The sequence below is a fragment of the Heliangelus exortis genome, chromosome 19, assembly GCF_036169615.1.
Source record: "Heliangelus exortis chromosome 19, bHelExo1.hap1, whole genome shotgun sequence".
Lineage (NCBI taxonomy): Eukaryota > Metazoa > Chordata > Aves > Apodiformes > Trochilidae > Heliangelus > Heliangelus exortis.
The window spans coordinates 9387732-9412345 of record NC_092440.1 but is presented as its reverse complement, the minus strand read 5'-3'; the positions used below and the strand labels follow the sequence as shown (position 1 = coordinate 9412345).

Sequence of the window (24614 nt, the reverse complement as noted above, 5' to 3'; positions counted from 1 at the left end):
AGCAGCATTCAGTTTTAATACAGTTTATTATTAAGCTGAAACCTTGCTTGACAAGTGTCTGCCCTGAGCAACTTTTTTAAAAATGCAAAAAAGGACCAAACAAAACAGAAACAACTCAAGAGTTCACTACAGACTTCTAAGGGAAATAACTGATGGATGTCTCAACTACTGTAATTAAGCTCACTCTGGAGGTTTATATAAGCAGATGAAATGAAAAAAAACTCTTTTCTCAAGAGGCATATTCAGTATAGACTATAAACAAAGACATGAGAAAACAGGTCTTGCTGTAAAGATCCACAATAACTTGAGCAATGCATCCACATAATAATCCCAAAGGAAACACAGGGTCCCAGGCAGCTGTTGTTCGTATGTGGTGAAATTAAAGCATGAACAGGCACTATAAGGCACATGCTTATTCTTTTCATAATTCTTTACAAGTAGAAGTAATGACCTTTAATGAGGTACCTGCTCTCATGTTGAGTAAGCACTTAACTTTTCTGTGTTGTGCTTTGAATTTAAGACACTGGGAAAATCAGAGGCTTGGAAACATCCACTGGAGTGATTCCTGTTGGATCTTTCTATTGCACTGGAACAATCCAAGAAGTGGATGTAACTAAATTAAAACTGTACACTTCAAGGTATTCCATTAATGAGGTGCAGTGCTCTATCACAAAGTTAATTGACTAGTCTTATTTCTGTGATTGGAGTGGAAACACTAAAAGATAAGACAGGGAGGAAGAAATAGCAAAGCCTTTGAGTCACAGAAAGGCCTTATCCCTTTGATGAGAAGTGTCAGATCAATCTTCATAAATGGTCATAATTACTTGTGCCTGGAGCTCAGCCAAGTCATTCCAAATAAAAATTAAATTATACAAGTGATTGCATGTTCAGTCCCATCTACAGAGTGTTAGAACAACCACAGCCCTACAGAAACATGCAGACATTTACTGTACACTTATAGTAGGCTAAAAGACATTTGCCTAAATATTAAGCAGGCTCACCTAGTACTTATTGATTAGATTTTTCTTTATATAGTTTCACTAATGCTTGAGTACATGCATTCAAGAAGGAAGTTATTTAGTTCCTGTATGTTCCTTGTGCAGTTTGTACAATCTTAACAGCGGTCTAGTTAGATGGTTTTAAATGGGATATTCCAGAACCATAGCATATGGAGCTTTTAAACCCAAGTCAGAAAAGGAAACCAGTCATTCCTCACATGAGATGTTGCTTACTTTTTGCTTTAGTTATTCCAGTTCTAAATCATATAAAGTAATGCAATAGCTGAAATATCTCCACTGATCAATCTTGGCAAAGACAGGACAGCTTGCATAATGCTATATAATCTGACCAAACTAATAAAATGCCAGCATACATTTAGAATCTAATAGGATTGCATTGAATATTTAGGAAATAAAGGCTAAAGAGCAAAGTATTTGCAGTATAATTTTATTCACCTAGAAATAAATGGTCAAAAGTCACAGCATGGAAGTTCACCTTAGTTTGTAAACTCATTTTAAAAAATGTCCATATACAAAAGGAGGACATTTTAGCAACATAAATGCAGACAAAGAAAACTATAAAAATTCAACACATTAATAAAAAGTTGAGTTTTTATTTTCTTTCTGCATAATTCCTTGAATCTTCCATACCAATCTGCACACCAACTTAAGTAGAATTGTTAGACTCATTAAAATTCAAGAGGCTGAACATAAAACCAGTTGCTCTGCCATAGGAATGTGTTGCTGCAAGATACAAACCCTGTAGCATGTTAGCTAGGAGTAAGACACAGGACTGAGGGAACTGGCTGAAAGGCTTCTAAATTGTTACTTTGCATTCATCTTCTGAGAATTCAATCTTCAGTTTTCTTTCTGCAACTATTTAGAATATTCCTTAGGGAAGTCACAGCTTTAGACTGAGCAGTGCTTTGTCAAAAGATCTATGTTTCCACATTGTCCCCATACATCTTATGCAGATTCCAAAATAATAACATTTCTGCAGTAAACCCATCTCAGTCCCAACAAGTGTTTATTGTCCACCAAATCTTAGAGCAGCTCTGTGCCAAGCTACTGTGAAATACCATTCAGTCTTCAGTATTGGATACTCCTGAATGCAGGTTTTGACTTGACTCCTTAAAACACTGTCAGTAAAAGCTCAATATAAAACTGTATTTCTTTCTAATCTGAGCTAATCTGCACTTTCATTTGTCCCCGTTTCTCCCCTCAAAATTACTCTCAAGATAGAAAATTTATTCCTGCCACCACTACTTGAGGTTTTGGTAAAATGTTTTCTTCCCTGTGTCCTCAAGCAGAGGCTCGAAACTGCTGAGTCTTCGCTAAGCAGAGCTTTTCAGTCAGGAACAATACATGCCACACGTGATGGTTATACTCAGTTTCCAAGTGTCCCAACTGTCAGGAGCTAAGTAAACATCTCACAAATAACAAAGCACAACTTGAATGACTACAGTTAATACACTTCGAAGGTTTGTGTTTGTCCTCCACCAGGACGTAGTGCAAGAAATGAGCCCTGCCATAAGGCACTTACCTACGGTACACAAGAGGGGGCAGGGGCAAGAACTCTTGTAACGTGCAAGTCTAGTGAGGGTCTCCCTGGAGACATAAGATCTTGCAGATTTGGGGTGCACCGTCACTTCATTGTGTGCTGCTGTCAGAAAGTCTGCTCTATTTCAGATATCAGATCCTCCCATTGGCAGACACTTCGTTAATCTTTGATTTTTGATGATCGTATTTCACGGAAACAATAAGGAAAAGCAAGAGGGTTGCTCCTTGAATAGCAGCCAGCAAAAAAAAATAATAGTTTAATTGGCAGCCATTAATATTACCTAGAAAGAATTAGGGAGAAAAAAAAAAAAACCCACATTAATATAGATTATAAAAATGTCAACTCCTTCAAGCTTCAGTAGTAAAGGCTTTTCTGCAAAACACAGGCAAAACCAAACCAAATCATATTTTCATCTGACAGCAGAGTTTTATTTTTAATTATCCAGATAAAAAGATGGAACTTCTGAGGAAGATGCACATAGTATAAGGACTGCTTTCTTTTGTGCTTCAGTGCCTGAAACGAAGTAACATCCCTGAAGAAGCTGATATGCTGTTACTGCCTGATTTCTTACTTTGAAAATATTGCTGGAAGCTCCTCCTGCCCTGTAAGAACTTTGTGCAAAGATTGCACACATAAAGCAGTGGGCATGCTTCATGACAGTCAAAACAATTTAAAAGGCTAACAGGCTAATGATCTTCCTTTCTCCCTCCCCATTCCTTTTAAATACTTGTTGGTTTCTTAATTACACTCTTTTGCTGACTTCAGATAAAACAGCCTAATTGAAACAGGTAAAAATTATTAATTTGTTGCATTCCATGTATTAGAGAGTCCTCTCCAGTAGCCTTTTTGGCCCTGCTTATGGTCTCTCTGCATCTGGAGGCCTGTGCCTCCCTTCTCTTCCAAGTCAAAGGTAAGATAAAAAGAATAAAATAATAAATGCTGTTAAGGAAAGAGTTTTGGCCACTCTTTAGATATAAATAAAGGAATTACTGATATTTTCTCTCAGCCTCCTTTTAGAACAAAATTTAGAATTCATGAGACCATACTTGGTTTCCTTTTGGTTAAATTCACCTTTGATGCTCCCTCAAAGTTCTTATGAATTAGTGAATTATACCACATTAAATAATGTTAAATTTAGAAAGCTCATTGCTATAATATTATCCCTTTATTAGGAAATGTGCACTATTACTTTACTTCCAAGAACAATATATTGTGGCTCATTTCCAACACATCACATGAGACATAGCCAATTGGTCCATTAAAATTATCAAAAAGATTAGAGAGAGTAAAAGCATGAAGTCTGCATTGATCCTAACAAGTTGTTCATGCAGCATGCATAGAAATGTTCAGATTAAATTACTTTAATTACTAAAACTTAAGATTCAATTAAATGAACTTATAATAAAATGAAACTGAGTCTTTCCTTGACATTTAAAATGCAATATACATGTGAATCTCTCTTTCAAAAGCAGACTTGTTGGAAGAGTAGTAATTACCCTTCATGAGATGAGATATTAAACACATGAAATCCCAGTTTTTGTCAGAGAAGTAACAGTCATTTCAATGGCATCAACACCAAAGTGCCAGCAGAGAGTGAACTTTAGTAGTTTGGAGGCACCATGAGCATAAAGAGCAGACCTTGCTGCATGTGTTTATAGTTACTGCAATGGGATCTAGTGAAAAATTCCCAAGTCATTAATTCATAAAGACTCCTCCTTACAGTTTCTGCACTAGCAGATCTGAGTAAATTTTAGAGGTGAAATTGATAACTTTCAATAACACTATGCCAAGTGAAAATTGTTCTAAGAGCTACTGATAATAACAGTTAAAACAGTAACTACTATGGATGCTACAAATCAAAATCAATATTGAGCCAGGCATATAGCTGCTGAGCTGGCTCAATTTTGTATCAAGTCTTTGGACTAAGAAAGGTAGAAATATCCAGTTCTGACAGCTGTCCAAAGGACAATCCACTGAGCTGAGTAGCTTATTCAGGACAGATGACCAATGAGCCACAAAAGGCAACACCTTCCTCTTCTAGCCAACTCTGGATATATTTAGCACAACCTAAGCATTTTACAGAGAGAATATTAGGCACTGTCTTCTCTTAGGCTGCTTCAGAAAACAAAGGCAAGAGACCATAAAAGCACCAGCAAATATCCCATCTATTAATATGTATGAAGTCATTATCCTCCCATTGAGCCCTTATCAACTGAATTACCTCCACACAGAATTTCAGAAAAAGATGCTCTTCCAACTTTGAAATTGACTGGGGAAGACAAATCTCAATATGATTAAATTTTCATTTGGTGAGGACCCTTCCATAAAATTAAGGCTATTTGTCATTTGTTTCAGTTTTAAGAAAAAAACTTAAAAGCACAAGGTGACAGCTTCTGGCATATGTACTGGTCCAGACAACATTAAAGCAAGCTTAAACATCAAATTTTCTTAAACCAAATTTAAAGTAAGTTTAAGTTGTCCTTTTAAGCCTTGTATACACAGTAGGTCTAGCATAAGTTTTAAGAACTTTTCATGCTCCTTCTGTTGGAACTAATTAGCCCATTGATGATGGTAAGATTTCCTCAAATTCCTAAGGTGTTACCTACTGTAGGTGCCAAATTATTTTTAACTTCAACTGGCAACACAAATTGGATGATACATTGGACTTTTTGTACGAGTACAAATAGCTAGCAGCCAGAAATGCAAAACTAACTCATGGTAATTTCTATGAAGTCTCTTGAAATCAGGAAGCTGAATAATCACTGAGATGGGTACATTGTACATTTTACTCCTCATAACCACAGAAAGTCAGTCCAGTACTTCATACCATTCTTCCACACATAATTTAAATATCTGCTACTAAAATACAAAATTCTACAAGTAATTTCTAGTGACAAAATGCAGTAACAGCTGGGTAGGTAACTGATAGGCCTTACAGAGGCAAAATACTAGGTGGATGTTTCCATGCTTCCATAAGGGCAGTGAATCATTTTGCAAAGTCTCATTATTTCATTCTTATATGCAAAATGGAATATCTTTAACAGAACAGTAGACAATTTCTGATTTTTAAAATAATAACTGCACTGCGACTCAAGCAGCTCCACACACTCAATGCTCAACTGCTTCTGAAGGAAGTCTTCTACTTTATAGACTAGGAAAACACTGAAAATAACTTACCAAAATCTATGTGATTACTCATCCAGCCAATTTCTTTAATAGACACCAGTGCCAACAAACCAGAGCCAACAAATGATCCAATCCCCGAAAAGAAAAAAAACAGCCCCATAATAGCACTCTGCATAGATTTGGGAGCAGCAGAATATGCAAATTCCAGACCTGTATTAAAAGATTAAAAAAAAAAAAAAAGCTATTGCAAGATCAATGGAACAACAGTAGTTTGTTCTAGTTTACCATTACAGATGTATGCTACTTGGGGTATGTTAAAGACCTAAAACCAGTCTTGGGCTTCAGGAGACAGGGACTTGAGGTAGTGAATCCCTGTTAGTTCCTAGTTCACTCTGCTTGCTTTATGAACTTTGTTAAATGGTATCTATATATCAACCCATTAAATGGACAACAGGTGAGACACACTTTGATCTTATTAATTCTACATGAGTAAAAAGGAAGAAATCTTCTGAGGCAGTGTATTCACTTTTCTGTCTAAAATTATCCTCCAAGAAATTTATTAAACTAACTGTAACCTGGCAAGTTCCATGTTTCCCATTGCACTTGTTTCTATATTGTCTGTCTGTTGTGCAGTATTTACAAAGCACAAGACGTTCCCTGCTGAGAAAAAAGTACTTGGGAACTGAAGGTCACTCTGATACTAACCATGAACATTTATTTCTCACAGTCAGTGTCTGTATCTCTGAATGTGCAGACAGAGAAATTAATTGTAGCTGGAAAGGCAGTAATTGGGTTTAATTTAATTTTGATCTAGAGTTCTCTGAGCTTGTTGCTTGCTGCCCCACTCTTTCTAAGGCTTATAGAAATGGGACTTCAGCTTTAAGTTATCCTTACTCAAATTTCAACCAAAAAAAGCAAGAAAAACATAGCACGGACATCAGTGTGAAAATCTGCGATACTGAATTTTAGTACCAACAGAACGGGGAGTTAGGCTCTGCATTGCAAAGAAAAATGCCCATGATTACCTGTCCCTTTTAGAATAATATCCCTGTCAAAAATCAAATGAGATTATTCACGAGAGACAATCAAATACATTTTTTGCAGAGCTTTTTCTCTGACAGGTGAAATGCTTGTTTCAAAACAGACTGCTTTATACTGAAAATGAATGCTACATCCTCCAACATTTTTCTTGGCAAAGAAAGCATTAAATGCCTCAAAATGGCACAAATCTTACATCTTGCATAATGAAGATGTGCTTTATTTTTACCATTACTGGTATTTGAATTTTGCTACAGAGTTTAATAGAAACACATTGGCACTTCTTTTCAAGAGGCTTAATGCTTCAAACCAGATAGGTCAATTTCCTTGTTGTGAGGGAGAAACTTTTTTCTTGTAACTGAACTGAATGTTCTCAGTGACATAGCAGCATTCTGCACTGCCACCTGAAAAACCTCCAAAAACCAACACAATGCTTCTCTTATATTTGAAAAGAAACATGGGCCAACAGCAACCTGTCTGTGATTCCGGAAAGTAACTAACTAACTTGTGCAGCTGAGGTGTGTGGGTTCCTGTAAATTCAAACCATAATGATAGAATTACATTTGCAAACAGGGAAAAAGGGTCGGGGCAAAATTATATTTATTTTGATAAAAAGAATTTTTTTTCTAGGCTTTGCCACTAATATAGCAATTCAGATTTTTCAAGGAATATTCATCTGGCCAACCTGACTTAAAGGAAAAAACAAAAGAGCAGACCACTCTTGGGATATAGCAGTAGCTTGGTTTTAACCTCTGTTAAAGACTGTTTTTATAACTGCCATTAGTCTGCAGAGTATCAGTCACATTTTGGTCTCTAGCCTTTTGTACATTTTGTACAAATTAAGCTCAAGTATATCACATGAAAGGATCTGGCTCATTTCTTTTAATTTTACAGATAAACTGGCTCCAAGTGTTACTGCTGGAAAAAGATCTTAAGACACAAAACAAAACCAAAAATGGATGTAATGCTATGCAGTTTTTGCAACAAGTACATTTCTAAAGTTGAGTAGTGTTTCCAGCAACCCTAATATTTAATCTGGCACAAAGAATATAAAATCTTTTCTTTGCCTTCAGAGATATTTTTGCCTGCTGGCAGCCATTGATAACAGTTTCATTTAGTGTTACCTCTAACAAGGGGTTTTGAAATTAAACCTTCTAGTTGCTGCTGTCATGTGAGATTGTGATTCCCAGTTAAATAAGGGTGCTTTAAGAGGACTGACAGAATAATACAAAGGATTAATGCAATGTGTGTCATCTTTTTAAAGATGTAACTCACGTGTAACTAATGTGGCTTAAGAATGTTTAGTTTTACAGTAAGCAAACAAACTTAGGTTTATATATCATAAAAACATACAATATTTAGTCCCTTTTTATTCACAGTAAACATTTTCAAAACACTATGGTTTTATAACTATTAACACTTAGTTTAAAGCTGACTTTCTCAGCACACAGATGCCATTATCATCTTCTAATATCAAATCAGTAAAGTATACTCTTAATTCTCAAGAGGGCTTCCTAAAGATACTAAAAATTCAGTTTAGATAACAATCAGAAGGCAGGAAAACCAAATCAATTGAGAGTGTAATACACAAAGCAGCCATGATTTGCATAGAATTTCTTGTTCAAAGAAAGAGAAGCATTTGCATTTTCCTTAACATTGACCAACAGGTTTTGAATTTTTAAAGATGCTGGTACAGACCCAGCAAGTGCAGGACAGCAGAATATTCACTTAAGAATAGTGTAAGCCTTAAAGACTTCTCATGCAGAAGTTCAGCAAAGCAGTTGAAAAAATAAAATCAAACCCTCAGTTTGGAGTTCAACAAAAAATGCATCCAGTCCTTGACCTTTCCACAAGCTGCAGATAGGTTTGTTAGTTTTCCCTTCTGACTGAACACCTGTAAACCAGTAACAATGCTGACAGAGAAACAAGAATCTTAAGAAAGAAACAATTTGTTTATTTTTGCATGAACACTTGTATATCTGATTCAACCATCTGTTTCTCTGAGTTCACAGTCCCTAAAGTTGCAACTAAAGGTAATTCATTTTACTCTTTTGATAAAAATGCCTAAGACAGTCCTAGTTTTCATAAGTAATGCAATTAAGCAAAACTCCCATCTTCAGATTTTTTTTCCTGTTAGGGTTTGTACTGACTACAGTTCACACATAATGAAATACACGTAATCCAGGACAGCAGTGTCTATGCAGGGAGGCAAAGGACACATCCTGATTGTGCTGCCAACTCCCAAAAACAACCTGGTGTGAGACTCCCAACCTGCCATCCTCCAGGATGGGAAAGAGTGCCCAAGCCATGCCTTGAACAGGTACCACAAGACTACAAATACACACAAGACAAACCCATATCTAAAAAGAGCATCTCCAACATATTAAATAACTAAAGTAGAGTTTTATATGTGACTCATAGGTCTCCCAGTCCATGGAATGTCAGGCCAGACAGTTGGAAAAAAAGCTAAGAGCAAATGATAGAGGCAAAAAACCCAAACCAAACCAAACCCCCAAAGTCTCAATTTTCTTCCAACTATGTTGTTTTAGTTCTTAGCAACTGAGATGACAGTAGGACACATGTAGCCACAAACCCAGTGGAGTGGAAGTTCTCTGTTTGACTAAGAGGGGAACAAATGGGCCATGTGACAGCTGGGGTACTGCCTGTGCTATCTTACAACATTAGAGAATCTCATTTTAAGCCACTGTGCTTGCCCAGGGTGAGGAATGAAAGTAACCTCCTACAGGGAAAATGAAACCAGGTCATTCTGTTATAAGGAATAAAAGAAAAAGAGCTCTATGTAATGCCACTTTGAGTGGATGATGTTCAAAGTTCAATACTCTGAACAACTATTTCAACACATGAGTAAGTAGCTAAAGTTAAACAAATACTAAATGATTTTAAAATCAAGTCACTGGAGGAATTCCAATATATTACATCAGGTAGCTCTGCAATTCTATTTAAACAGTAGCAGAATAGCCACTTCTACAATTATGAAAGGGTTCTGTAAGTGGTAACTAAGCATTGCTCCCAAGCATTAGCTATGTAAACACTATGCTAGGAGACTCAAAATACCATTTCACTTGTTTAATCACAGTAAGCCAATGTTATGCATACCACAATGACAATAGATAAATGATCTGTGCTTCCCTCCTGCTAATGAGCCCTGCATGTATATGAAACCGAGCAGAAAATAAGATTTTATAGTCCTATTCACCCTCTCCTCCCACTTCACTTTCAGCTTAGAAGCCCATGTGATCACACAGAAAGAACACTACTTAGAAAGTGTTCCCTCAGAAAGGTTTTCCTACTTAGTCAGTGACTTCCTGAACTCTGAGCTCAGCTTTTAAGCCAAAAAAATGACAAAGCACACATTTTATTTGCAACGTAGAAAGAGATTCAAGGGAAACAACACTGCAATGAAACTATTCTTTAAAATACAATAATGAAAGAGTATATTGTTTTCCATTAGGACTTGAAAATATCCACTGCTACCTGAATGACACAAAGATTTAAATGTTACTTGGTTTGAAATTCAGTCTTGAAAACATAATCTTATATAGCCAATTTTCAAATGTGAAAGACAATTGTGTGCTTTGCCCCTTACTTTAAGATGGATATTGCACAATATTGTATGGGGGAACATTAGAGCTTATTTATAATTATTTGAGAAACATTTCTAAGAATTCATCATTTATAGTAAGTATGAAAGTAGATTTTAAAGACACACAGACTCTTACCTGCTATACTTGCAAATATTTCACTGAATCCAATCAGCACATACTGAGGAATTTGCCACCATATTGGCAAATCTGCAGCATGGTATGTAACATTTCCAATTGTCTGATTAATTGTTTTAACCTTTACAATTTTCAGTCTGTTGCTTTCCAGAATTCCTTTATAGAGAAAAAAAGATTGACCTAAGATAAAAACACTGTTTCTTCATATTAGGAATTTAATTAGGATTCAGCCCTGCACTACAATCACAAATTAGAATACAAACTTAGTTATTTCCCAACATAAAGTATTTCAGATTACTTGTACAGCAGTACATTTTGTACTGTGGCAGAGTTAGGGGAGTATCAAACCAACAAAATCATTTGTAGGTGAACAGAAAACAAGAAAGCATTTGAAATTTTTAAGGAAACTGCTTTATGAAACCGCTGCCCAACTCAGCTATTACAGCTCAATGTGCTTTATTTTCCCCATTACTAATAAAGACAGATATTGCTGGTTTTGAATTCACTCAGATGTTAGCCAGCAGGTTCATGCTTAAAAAGCTGACATTTAGCTGTTCTACATCATCTTCTTTTGCTGGTATCAGTGTCCTAAGAAACATGGAGTAAGAGAAACATTCCTATTTTAAATTTAAATGTCTTTTCTTTAAGAACTTTACTTTCACACAGAAAAAGTGACCTTGGCCTAATAAGGTAATTATCTCTCTTATTGAAAGAAATCTTAATAGCCATATAAAGTGTCCCTTTCTCTAAAATATAGGAGATCACAAGTGCTGAAATTTATTTATTTAATGCTATAATGCTTTACCAATATGCTCATTACAGTGATACTAGGTGAAGGCTCTAGATTCTATGAAGCATTGCTCAGAGATGTTCAGTTCCACATCAGCAATGCTTAACTTTAAATCATCTCAAAAGCAGCTGATTTATGGTTTGAACAGAGTTGCCAACTTTTTCCTTTCATGCAATGGCCAAGCTATTTTACACTACAGTAATTCCCAAACATCAGGGAACTTTATGGGAGAAAAAACCCAAAAGTGAGAGGAAACTCTTATTCAGCCGTAACCTAACTGTATTATCTCATATAAAGGGAGAGGATTTTAGGTAAAATTTCACTTTTTAATACTTACAAGTCAGACTGTAAGAAGAAACACAATTACTTTTGAATTTGTTTTTCAGGATAGATAAATTTTCAGCTTCAAGATAAATGGTTAGTTAATCAGACAACACAGACTTCCACAATACCATGAAGTTTATTTTAGGACTAAGTGGCTTGTATCCAAATACTGGACACTTTGTATAGACCCGAAGTCTGATCATGAAGCTAAGACATTTGTTGAGAAAATATGGTTAGAAAGCAAATAGTTCTCTAACAAGGATGTTATAAAGTAACACTGTATGTAAAAATTTTGATCCAAAAATTTGTTTTAAAAGGTATCCTTGAAGTCTGTTTCAGACAGGAGAAATGGTACAATTTTATTGCAAACATTCAAAACAGTTTAGTAAGATTTTGGATGATAACTCTCTCATTGTAGGAAATGCATCCATGCAGGTACATTCCAACTCATGAAAAATACCTCTGAATTATCTCAAATTAAAGATTCATTAATTTTTTTTTTATAAATAGTGTTGCAAGTAGAAAAAATAAATAGGTATGCAAGCTGATCTCAAAGTTTTCTTACCTGCAGCAAATGCAGAACACATTACAAAGAACATTCCAACTGCAATCCTCTTCAGTGAGGATGGGAGGAGGCCATTCCTCTTTAAAATGGGATCCACCAATTTATCTTTTAGGGGTATCAGAATCAGTATAAGCACAGCATCAAACATAGTCAACCAGGCTGCTGGAAACTGAGAGAATACATGACTTCAGTTACTGATTTCATACTTAATGTTTGCTTTTTACTATTATTTAACAAAGGAATAAATCTTTTCCATGAAAAAATGAAATTTTTAAAAAACCAACACAATGCATTTACAGGCACTGAGAAAAGAAAAGCAAGGTGTGTAAAAGCTGAGAAAAACATCTGAGTTTAGTGCATACAACCTGAAATATGTTTAATGGAAAAAAGTCACAGTCCTTTGGGAACCTTTCTGCTGTTAAAATGTTTTTAGTCACAGAACCCTTGTCTGAGGAATGACTGATTGTACCACTCAGATCTAGTCAACAAAACTGTGCAGATTATTTAAATTATTATATCCCAATATACATTCATGGCACACATTAATATACATTAATGGAACACAGGTCAGGAAGTGATTTAAAGCAATTAAATAGATTCTTCTATTGTGCTGCCAGTGATGTTCTCTAGTCTGGCAGAATTAATTTTTTTTCCTACTTCAGTCATGAAAAATATTTAATAGCCAGGTTCTGTAGATCTTTGGTTATTAGTCTTAGGATTCAGAAACATGCCACAGAACAGTATAAACAGTCTTACTAATGTTACACAAAATTCAATTAAAATTAAATTACACTTGTGAAATGAGCAGAGCATTGTGTAATATATACATCCTTTCTCATCTGCAAGATTCATGAATTGACAGTAAGACTCCTGTCTGTATGAGTGAGAGAATTTCTGCCAAGCTTAGTAATATTTATCATCTCTTCTGAGCTAACAAAGCAAAACATTACAGGAAAATTTATAAAAATATTCTGCTTTAGGGATATTTTTTTAATTGCATTTAGAAAAGTGCTATACTCTACTATGCATCACACTGACTCTTTGACCCAAAATACAAGCACTTTTTGATCTGTGTGTTTCAGATGCAAATTCAGTTTTTGATACTGTTTCTGTGTGTGCTGTCCTGCTCTGCATCACAGTTGTTGTTGCAGTTCTCTATAGAACTCAGGCAAATGCTTTCTGGTTCATAGTTTGCCATCCCAAAGAAGTTATGATGATTCTCTCTTCTCAATTATCTCAGATTCCAAATGTTCAAATACTAATGTTTCAGTGAAGCACGGGTATTCCTACTGAATTGGTTTGTAGGAACGTTTCTGTACTACATACAACTTTGAAAAATTAAGGTACAGAGATTTACAAGGTTTCTTCAAAGATCATACTTTATCTCCTGAAGGATAAAGACATTCTTAATTAAAGCAGTGAAAATTATCTGACTGGATCCACACCAGCATTGTGTGAACTCCATAAGACGGGTCAATATGCCAAAATCTCTGTAGTATGTATCATGCTTCTAAATGCCCAGTGCCTGTGGCCATTGATAGCCACTGACTTAACTTTCTGGAATTTTTGTACAAGTCTTATTTACAGAAACCAAACTTTTCACTTGTTTTGCCCCACTTACCGTATGAATTGAGTTGGTGTCATTTGATATTTCAGGGACTTTCAGATGGAGACTTTGCAATACATATGTTGTTTGCATCTAGCATTAGGAAAGATGAGTTGGGATTACTTGGACAAAGAGTATTGAGAGCAATATATTTTTAGATTTTCATAATTTCATAATTCGTAAGATCATAGAAAAGGTAAAGGAATAATACAGCAAATGAAAAAGAATTATTTTTTAAAAAAAGCTTGCGATGTTTTAATCCCTATATTTGATTTCCGTAAAAGCACAAAAAATCATTAATGTGATTTTAAAAACACTTTTTTCCTAAACTAACATTGCTATTCTAATTCATCTCACTCAGACAGAATAACCAGAAAGGAATTAATTAAAAATCTAAACCACTTACCCTGACCTATCTGAATCAGCTACAGTACCAAACAAGTCAAACAGTCAATAGCAGAGTTCTGAAAAATTTTTTTCAATATTCATCTTCTTTAGAAACATAGCCCATGAATGCTAACTGTACATCAACCTGATATAACAGTTTCTCTTAAAAAGCTTTTGTGAGGAATAAGCTCCAGGTAACTGCTCTAGAGGGTAATATTCAGACAGGAGTTAAAATCATAGCGAACAGCCTCAGAACTGCAACTTGAAGCAAGTGCCCTGAGACCTTTCAAATGCATCGGGGAGAAGAGGAAGTTAAGGTCCTTACCTTAGAAATCATGGGGTTTAGACATGTAAAATAAATCATGTGGAACCACTCACTTGAAAATACACTGTCCAATAGGGTATTAAAGCCAAAAAGACAGGGATAATCTTGACGAGAGCTTTCACATCTTCTACTTTATCTTCTCTGAAGGGGCCCCCCCGGGACAGCTTGGCCATCTCAAACAGGCTTTGCTTCCGAGGTTGCTGAAGTACTCCCTGGGCTTCACTTTGGAACAGAATGTGAAACAAAATTGAAATGTATAGTTTAAGTACCAATAAAAACTGACTGAACTACCCATCTTGTGGCACTTTGTGCATTTCCAAAATAAATTACTCTTAATGGCAAAACAATTAAGCCAGAATAGATAAACAGCAGGTGAAAAGCACAAGCTGAAATCTTCCAGTACAAACATTTCCTTATTTTCCATCCTCCTCCCACTGTGCATAAGCAATGCAATATGCAGAACTTCAGAAACAGTATCATAAAATATGGGTTATTCTAGTTTATTGAATTGCTTTGAAACCTGAATAGATAAAAGCCCATTGCAGAGGAGGCCCCTGACATCTCCCATCAGTGACTAAATTCAGACACCTTTGTTCCATGGGCATCTTTTGAGAGTGGAGTAACCACTTGGAAGGCAAAGAGGCAGTACACATTTTGGCTGCCCATCAAGCCACTTACAGCATTAAATGCAGATGATAGTGCATTTCAGATCAGAAGGCATCCCATAAACACATCTAAGCAGAGAAGAAAGCTTAACTAATTCTTAAAAGCAGCATAGCTAGGTTAAATTATGCTTTCAGAAATTCTGAACTGGCAAGAAATAGCATTCAACTGAAAACAGAAGACTTCATCTTGTAGCATGGAAACCCAGTGATCTCAAAATCATAGAATGTCTTGGTTTGCAAAGAACCTTAATGATCATCTTTCATCCCAGAAAACCAAGAAAATATCTCCAGGACTCCAATTTTCCAGTTTCCAAAGCAACACTGTATATTCCAGTGTATTCTTTAGTGTGATTGACTGACAGCTACATTGAACTAACTGGAGCTCCAGCTCTTAGGCTGGATTCACTGAATTCAAACTATACAAAAGAGCTAATTACAAACCTGTTAGCTGAATGTTCCACATGGCTCTTTCTTGAGCAACAAGAATATGCAAGAATTTTAAACATGTCTGTGAAGGCACTACCATCAGGAGGTTTTGTGATGAAGAAACTCTGACCACATAAGAAAACCATGAATGAAATCCCGATGCAAACTGCTGGGATACTGTATCCAACCACAAAGCTCACATTCTGTTGAATGTATGCTATGCCTCCCAGAGAGAGAATAGCTCCCAAATTAATGCTCCAATAAAACCAATTAAAAAATCTTCTTGTGGCTTCTGGACCCCGATCTTTGACCTGGAAAAGATTGAAAACAAGTCATTCAATTCCTGAAGAAAATGAAGCCTGTTTATTAGAATTAAGTCAAGTTCAATGCTCTGAAGAGTTCAGGTTTAATTTTGCCTCATACTGAAATGATTTAGGTGTTTCGAGCTTAGCATGGTATTTGATAAAATGACACCTTATTGAGCTACCCCTCAGTAACCTTCTACCAGTTCAGCATGGGGGAAAAAGCCATAAAATACTGAACTATAGAGCTTCCCACAGAAGTCCTTGTAATTTCTACTGCACTGTCTCTCATTGGTCCTTTCTTGCTCAGATTACCATTGCTTAGTCCACACATAAGTTGAAATAATTTAAAAAAAAAAAGCCATCAAAAATTTTGTTATGTATACAAATAATAGTTAACCATTTTCTAAACCACAAATGATTACTTGGTAATTAAAGCACAGATTTAAATTTTAACACAGTCCTAATGCCTCTCATCAGAGGATGAATTGAAGACCTTCTGACCTTTAAAAAAACTATGATAAAAATTTGGGTTGCCTGAGGTATCACAAGGCCCCCAGCAAGCATTTATTCCTCTATTAAGTCAGTGTTCATAGTGGTGCTTTTCTGCTTGAAGCTCCCAGTGTCTCTGCAATGAAAGTAAAGACATCCCTGGTTTACAGAATTATCCTGTACTGTTTTCACCACTGCTCTTCATTCTGCACTGCCTGCCATAAGTCATCCCAGGTTTTGTAATTAAGTCACAGGAACCCAGCATCACTCAGAAGATGTGATGTAAGGGAAATTATACAAGTTAAAATTTGGAATACATTAAAAAGATCGACTAGGCTGCAGAGAAATTCATAATACCCTATTTGTCACTGGTTTATGACTGAAAGACCAATTAACAGCTCCTAGCAAGTCAGGGCTACGCACCAGTCTTGCTGAGTCAGGTTTTTTTTTGTTTCTAATTGCCAGTTTCTCTTCCTTATTTGCCAGATCTTCAGATGATCTGTGTTTAGCTTGCATTATGAAAAGCAAACTATGTCCTGTAGTGAGTTTTTATTATTGTCAGTTCTGATTTACAACTTCAAGTTTCTCAGTGCTGCTCAAACCCATCTGTATCATTCAACCAAGCCTAACAAAAGAAATATGAAGCTGTCTATTCCTATTCATAGTTAATAGCATTGTCAGGCATTCTTACAGGTGTCATAGGATGTTAAAACACAATCTTGGAGCCTAAATCCAAGATATTCTTCATTTCCAGTTTCAACTTAGTACTCATTTCCTAATTTTATCATCACCTGCAGCAGTGTACCAAGCTAGGAATTCCTTCTAAACCCCAAATGGCAGAAGGATATTAGCAAACAATTACATTGTAAACAGTGCTCCAACTTATGTAAAGAGTTAGAAATTTATTTTATGAAATTTCCATTTCTTCATCATGAAGTCCCTGTTCTCTTACACTTTCTGCAAGAAAGGTTACTTCCATCCTCCTTCTTACAAATGACTTTGCTCACGTCTATGCAAAGAAAAGCTGGGAGATGAAAGCAAACTTTGGTAAGGGTAAGAACAGGACAAGCACAGCATGAGCCTTCTGTCAAATATAAGCCCAGCCTCCAACCATTAGCTCCTGAGAAACTTCCTGAACCAAGGATAGCTTCTGTCTACTTAATAAACACACCTCATCTCCTCTCCATGAATTTATTCAGCCTGCCTCTGAACCCAGGTCAGCTTTGAGAATCCATAATATCCTGTGGCAAAGAGTTCCCCAGCTAATGACACAGTGGGAATAACCCTTTCCATTTGCTTGTTTTGAACCTGCCCTGTGCTGGCCTCACTCCTTTTCCCTAGTCCCAGGAAACAACCTTTATCCCATCCCACATCCCCCTCTGCCTCTCCATCCCACACACCACTGTCACATCTTCCTTCCAGCTGCCTCTTCAGAGTTAGGAAGTCTCGTAACTCTCTCCATGGGAATTACTGCCCGTGCCTGCGGCCCCTGCCTGAAACCTCCTTCCTCATCTCCAGTATCCTTTGCAAAATGGAGTTACCAAAATGGAATGCAACTCCTGGGCACATCACAGAATTAGAATCAAAAGGATTTATTTTCTTCTTCCCTATCAAAGTATCCATGCACACTACAAAACGATAACACAGACACATCTTAAATGCCACTGTGGCATTTTATTGCCAAACATTAATAGCTTATTAAGAATCACACTCAACTAGCTGGTGCAGTATCTTGACAAACTGGAAGAACTATGAGGATGTCCCAGCAGAACCAAAAAACCTGGTATAGCTAAAAGGTGATCCATCACAGCAGCTGCCCAGATTATTAGCTGAATTACATTTGCAGCAGGCTACTCAGAGTTTCCCTCTGCTGGCTATTGCTTATGCTGTGTGACAGCACAAAATTGATTGGTTTCTTCTCTTTGTAAGTGGATAGTGCACTTAATTAGGGAGAAGAAAACCATGCGAGAATTTTATTATTTTATTTTTATCACAGGCAAGTATTTTTCACAAAACTGCAGGAATTCTCCTTTTTCCCCTTATGCTTGCATTATTTTTGATCACCCAAGCAGAAAGAAAAATCTATCACTCCCTCTTCTTAATTTCACCTGTGGTTAAGCATAGCAACACTCTCCTTGTAGTAACCAGCACCACCACCTTCATTATATTCTTAACATTCCACCAGCAACTGCAGCAGCAAAGTGCTGCATGTAAGTGGCATAAGGATGGTGTGGGTCCTAGATCAGATCTGTCCTGTGGGGTTCCTCATCCCTGCAAAGTCAAAATGCCCTGCCTCAACATCAGCAAGTAACTAATACACATAATTAATTTGCTACAGGTAACTTTGTTTTGCAAATGAGCTCATATTCAGACATTTTCCACAGAATGTACCAGTGCTGGACAGCTGTCACTTATTTAAAGCAACTCCCACTGCATAATACTCACTCCTGAGTCTCCAGTTCACTGTTCTGCATTCTTCAAATTGTTCGTTTTTTTTTCCTACTAAATGGAATACCACATCATTCTCCAGGACCACCAAGGAACAATCCATTAGTGCTTTTACTTCATAAAAAATAGAGAATGATGTACTGTTCCATTCAAGGAACATCCCAAATGTCCTAAATTTTCCACTTTCAAAGTATAGAGCAAATGTTAATTAAAAAAGAAACCAACAGAAAAACCCCTTTCCAAAGAAAACCAAACAAACTCCCCCAATAAAATACCCACCTAGAAAGAAAGAAAGGAAATGAGCAACTCTGAGTGTTCTGGCCACAGCTGTTTTGTCAGTTTTCTGACATGCCTAAAGAGGAAATAAAATAATCCTCCTACTTTCAAGATATGTAACATAACTTTTGCAAAAGAATAGTTAACCTAATGCTTGATTTTCCGACACTCCAAAAGGTGGGGTTTTTTGATATATCTAATTGTTATTCTTTACATATAATTACTCCAAATACAGAAAGAAAAGCATGGTGACATCCTGAGTTTTATAATTGGAGCCTACACAGCACCACATTCAAAACAGTAAAGGAACAGTTCTCAAAATCAGAATTTCTGATACAAACCAACTTATATTAGACTGATCATAGTTAGATGAGATGTAATTACAACCACAGTTTCACAATAAAGAATCCTTAGTGCCTGGAACACAATGTTTTGGGAACTGTGTAATCATTAGGTTATTTTCAGCCACTTCCAGGAGAGGACATATCAGCTGGGTAACTCTGCTATGCAGTTCTCTAAACCCTTTAGGATATAAGGTTAACATCTTACAATCAGAAAAAAAAAAAAATTAAATGCAACTATAACAAAGAAATGAAAAGTAACCAGATCTTTAGTTACATCTCCTGATGAAAAGTAGTAAAAAATATCTGACTGACAGTAACTTTCCACAGCACAGCTGTCTCCAGTGTTAATACTGAGACCTCTTTCTGACTTAGAAGAAAGATCACTGCTGAATTATCCCTTTTCTGGATTTTTCATCACCAACATCTTTATTAAGAGGTGATCCAAGAACTGCTCAAATAGTAAAATTCTACTAGATTCTCCTGATTCCTATGTAAAGAGCCAGGAATGTGTACAAGAGTCATTGTTTCTCCATAGTTCCTGTGTTTAGATGCTCTGCTTTGTCACAAAGTGATTTCCTAAGTCTCTACAGACAGGTCAGTTTCAAAGAAATGAAAACTGACTTCTTATTCTTGCCACAGTTAGTGCCTGTCTGGTACCTCCCATTGCACTGTGACATCTGATTTCTGACATCATCTGCTAATGATCTCAACTATTTCCTAAACCCAAATATTTCAGAGTTCCAGAATGTCATAATCTTCTCTTTCTCTTCACATCATGACAGATCCAAACCCGTGATCTCCTATTTCTCCGACAGAAAAGGAAAAAGAATACTACTTTAAAGTTAACTGACACTAACATTTTTTATTTCTTCCTGCAATCTGACTGACAGTCAAAAGTGACAAATATAACAAAAACCCCCACACTTATCCCAGTCAGCTACGTGAGAGGCCACAGAACAGAGAAAGGATGAAAACACAGGAGCTTGCTCCTCTCCTTAGCCCAGGACATGCAGGGATGAGATTTCTGCAGTCAAATTTACACTTAAAAGAATCCTGAGCTTCTAATTGAATACTCCAGTCACAAGTTACACTTTGAGAGCACCTAGAGAGAGCCCAGTGACAGAACTATCCACTACTACTCAGCTGCTCCATAATTTCAAAAATATGTACTAAAATTTGTCCAATCCACATTTCAGGTCTGCTGCTTCTCACTGCTGTCCTGTCTGTTCTTTTTTCTGTCCATGTGAATGCCCCAGCTACAGTTCTCAGTTACCTGCAGAGCCTTAAACATCCACAGGCTCCATTGTTCAACAGCAAGTAACTTGCCCCCATCCTTCCCCAGAAGCTGGAAAATCTAAGTCCTACAAATAAGTAACTAAATAACTAACTAAAAATGTGAAAAATTACTCTAAAGCTATCTTTGAACCAGCAATTTCCAATAGTGTCCTCCCTGTGGTAAAGCTACTGTAACAACAAGTTTTGCAAAGCTAAAAGATTTCTGGCAGATTATGGACTGATAGATTTAATGACTATGGTGGCAATTCAGATGTTCTGTGGGTTAAAACCAGCATCTCCTAATCACCATATCCCCAAAACAGATTAATCTAGAATTAGAACACTGATTACAACTGATAGTAGATCAGTACTTTACTACTAATTTTGGCTTCAATGTTGAAGCTAAAGAAGCTTTCACAATTTTAAGGGACATTCATATTGTTTCCTAACTACAGAAAGTCACAAACTGCTATGCAGAGCAGGAAGTGACTGCAAAACATTCACACTTGAAAGAGGAACTGGAAAGTGCCAGGTTGTACACATCATATGATTTAAACACTGTTCGGAGAATCATGAGTTCAGATTTAGACCTAGATGATGGATCAATATGCAATTTCTAGAAAAACAGCTCTTATTTATAAACACAGTTAAGTAAAGCTTGTCTATACCTAGTTGGCAGTGACTGTTTTTTGCTAAGGTTACTGGCAAAATTTACTCTATATTAAGTATACTCAGTCACTTGTAACAGCACCTCTAAAAGCACCTTCTCAACAAAAATTAAGAAGCTGCCTCTGTAGTATTGGAATATGGTTTCCAGTTTCTTCTAAGTAAAAAAATCATCATTATATTTGGGCTCTCCACGCAAATTATAGATCTCCCATTAAAACAAAAAAATTGACATGGCAATTTTTATGAGATCTGCAATGAAATTTAATTAACACTATCTAATAGGTGAGTCATGTCAGCTAAACTACACAATATACAATTCATATTTTCTTTTGTTTTTAAGGCAAAGAGGACAAATCTTACCAACACCCATCCAGCGAAAACATGTTTGCATTGTATTCTGGCCTCCCAAGAATGTGACTCCAGGAGACAGACTTTATTCTCAGCAATATATATCCATCTACCCAGCAAACTACATTCCAATGCAGGGGGACAGCACCCAAGAGGGCCCAAAACTGCACAACAAGGTAAGCAGTGTGCTGTAATATATTTAAAAATAGATAAGCCAGAATAACAGAGAAAGGGAAAAATTCAGTCCTCAGAAGATCTCTACTGATTATTATGAACTAGGAAGGAATATTTCTTTTGCTTTACCCTACATAAATCACTGTAAATTATCTGCAAACCTAGCAAAAAACTGCCTTCTGTGAAACCCTGGGGGGCAAAGCCTTTAAAAAAATCCAGCTACAACAGCTGCACTTCCATTGGCAATGGTTCTTTTTTTGCTCTGTTCCTGCCATATTTATCTCTTATATTTAACGTTCATAAAGTGCTCTGGGAATAAGCAGTCAGCTTTGAAAAACTCCTTACAAGATAAAGTCATATTAAGGCTTTTTCACTTGATGGGCTCATGCTGGCTTAAACAAAACCAATACACTGGGGACACAGAATCCTAGGTTATAATAATATTTTACATTTATATACTGTCTTTCACCCAGAACTCCAGAATTTATAATATATAAAATGCCAAAGAATGAAAATGTAAACAGCCCAACAGAGGTGTATTTGGCAAAGAACAGATTTCATGGCATTTCTGACACCTGCACTAACCAGAATTCAGTGGGCCAGTAAAAAGACATGGACTGGAGATAATGTCCTTGCTTTGTCATCAAGAAATGTTTGGTTAGAAAAGCTGCTCAGTATCTAAGCATCTAGAATTCTTAATTTGTAAAGCAGAAATTTTATTCCAAATTAACATCTGCAGCCAGTATACCACCTAAGCATAAAATGGTAAAAAAATACAACAGTGCATTCCAGTTGATACTGAACTATGAGCTGTCTCTCAGATATTCTCTTTAAAGCCACTCGGTTCTGCAGTGATGATCCAATGAATGATATCACTGAATGGATCTGATCAAGGTCATTTGACAGGACATGTCTTTATGAGAACAGCCTAGGTAATACATTTACTTTGTTGAGGACACCTTCCTACCTGGCATCTGGCATAACACAAAAATATCACTGAAGGGCACAGTGCAGTACACAGAGAATACCTGAAGCACAAAACCCCTGTTTGTTCTCCATCCTTCATTTATCACAGGATGATAAAGGCTCTGACCACTGCCCCCCAGAAGTCCCATGCTGTCCTTGTCAAAGCTAAATGGAGTATCAGATATTTCACTTGATGAGCTCTGAGGTCAAATTAACTCTGTACATACCCCACAATGGAGGATAATTAACAATCCCCTTAATGGCTTAATGGTATTCAATCCAGCTCCTTAAGATGGTGATGGCTTAGCTAAATCAGGTACCACATGTAAGGCAGAGCTACCAGGAGAGCAAGGGTCATAAGAGATCAGACACCATATGGACACCAAAATTGTATCTAACGGGGTACATCTTAATAGCGTGCATGACACAGGGAACAAAGCTGGATGATCTGATTCCCTCTGAGCCTTAACACCTACAGGGATGAGCATCAGGGAACTCACGGTCCATCCCACCAAGACAACCCCCTCTGCATGACTGACAGCCAGCCCCTGGTTCAGATCAGCACCCACCAAGGATTTGGCAGCCGCCAAACAATACTTGACCTGGTCTGCCCCAAAAGGGGTGATGTTGGCCTTGACCGACCCGACGCCCAGCCCCACGAGGACCAGTCCGATGAAGGTGGCAGTGGCACAGTAGCGGGTGGCTCCCACCTGCGAGCAAGGAGCCACGGTGGCGTTGGCCACCGGAGAGGAGCAGTTCTCTACGGGAAACAAGGGGATGTCCCCGCAGAGGCCCTGGCGGGTGTGCGGTGCGGCGATGACAGGGAAGGCCAGCATGCCCAGCAGGTAGAGAGCCATGCTCAGCAGGATGGTGCCGAACTTGCCCAGGAGGGCGTCAGCCAACCAGCCGCCAAAAGGTGACACCAGGTAGGTGATGCCCATGAAGAGCAGCAGGGCCTGGCTGGCCTGGGCACCCTCCCAGCCGTAGGGAGGGCCGTTGAGGAACAGCACCAGGTTGGAGGTGATGCCGTAGAAGGCCACCCGCTCCAGTAGCTCGGCCAGCAGCACGGCGGCGCAGGCCAAACGCCGCCCGTGGAAAGCGCTGCCGGCTGCCCGCCCGCGCTCCCCGCTGCTCAGCAAGGGGCTGCGCTCGTTCGGCTCGGCCTCCTCCATGACGGTACCTCCCCGGCGGGCCCACCGCGCTTCCCGGCCCACCCTGAGGAGGAAACTCGGACGCCGTGGCACGGCGGGGCCCGGACCGCTCCGCTCCGCCCCCCCGGAGCAAACGGCGTCTCGCTATTGGCTGAGGGAGCCGTCACTCCGCCGGCAGCTCCGTCACGGGGCTGACGGAACGGAAGCGGCGGGGCGGGTCTGGTCCGCTGGGAGGTACCGGCGGGGAGGTACCGGCTGGGAGTGGGTACCGCAGCGGGACCTCGGGGCTGGGGGTGCGGTTTCAGGGCTCCTGCTCAGCGCTGGGGCTGAGCCAAAGCGAGCCGGGGGTTGGTTACATCTCCGGGTGCGCGGAGCTTCACCGGGGAATGGAGGAGACAGCTTGGTCCCTGCGGGTTTTCCCCTCGCCGGTTTTGTAGGGATGGCCGGCGGGGTAAAGAGAGCAGGGCGGGTCTGCAGCAGGGAAGATGGTTTGGTCCTTATTCCCAGCGTTAGCTCAGGCTGGGAATGAGATTTGAGGCGTTAACTGGCGCTGTGGGATGTTACTAGCGAGACTGATTCAGCGCTGGCTGCCGTGGGAGCCTTCGCTTTCTCCTTGGG

The 24614-nt window shown here is 38.1% G+C and overlaps 2 protein-coding genes across 2 annotated transcripts in view; one reads left to right on the top strand and one right to left on the bottom strand.

Moving 5' to 3' along the window:
• Nucleotides 1–7: 7 nt before the first annotated feature.
• On the bottom strand, nucleotides 8–24017 carry SLC15A4 (solute carrier family 15 member 4). The gene is made up of 8 exons (XM_071763760.1): nucleotides 23448–24017; nucleotides 15567–15862; nucleotides 14514–14682; nucleotides 13764–13841; nucleotides 12143–12311; nucleotides 10464–10619; nucleotides 5737–5895; nucleotides 8–2839 (listed from the first exon to the last, which is right to left on the bottom strand). The coding sequence occupies exons 1-8, from the start codon at nucleotides 24015–24017 to the stop codon at nucleotides 2691–2693; spliced, it is 1746 nt and encodes a 581-aa protein (XP_071619861.1). The 3' UTR covers nucleotides 8–2690.
• The window catches only part of GLT1D1 (glycosyltransferase 1 domain containing 1), a 49144-nt gene continuing 48545 nt past the window's right edge, over nucleotides 24016–24614 (top strand). The window contains exon 1 of the mRNA XM_071763762.1: nucleotides 24016–24230. Within this exon, the coding sequence (XP_071619863.1) occupies nucleotides 24016–24230 (215 nt within the window). The remainder of the gene's footprint in view (nucleotides 24231–24614) is intronic.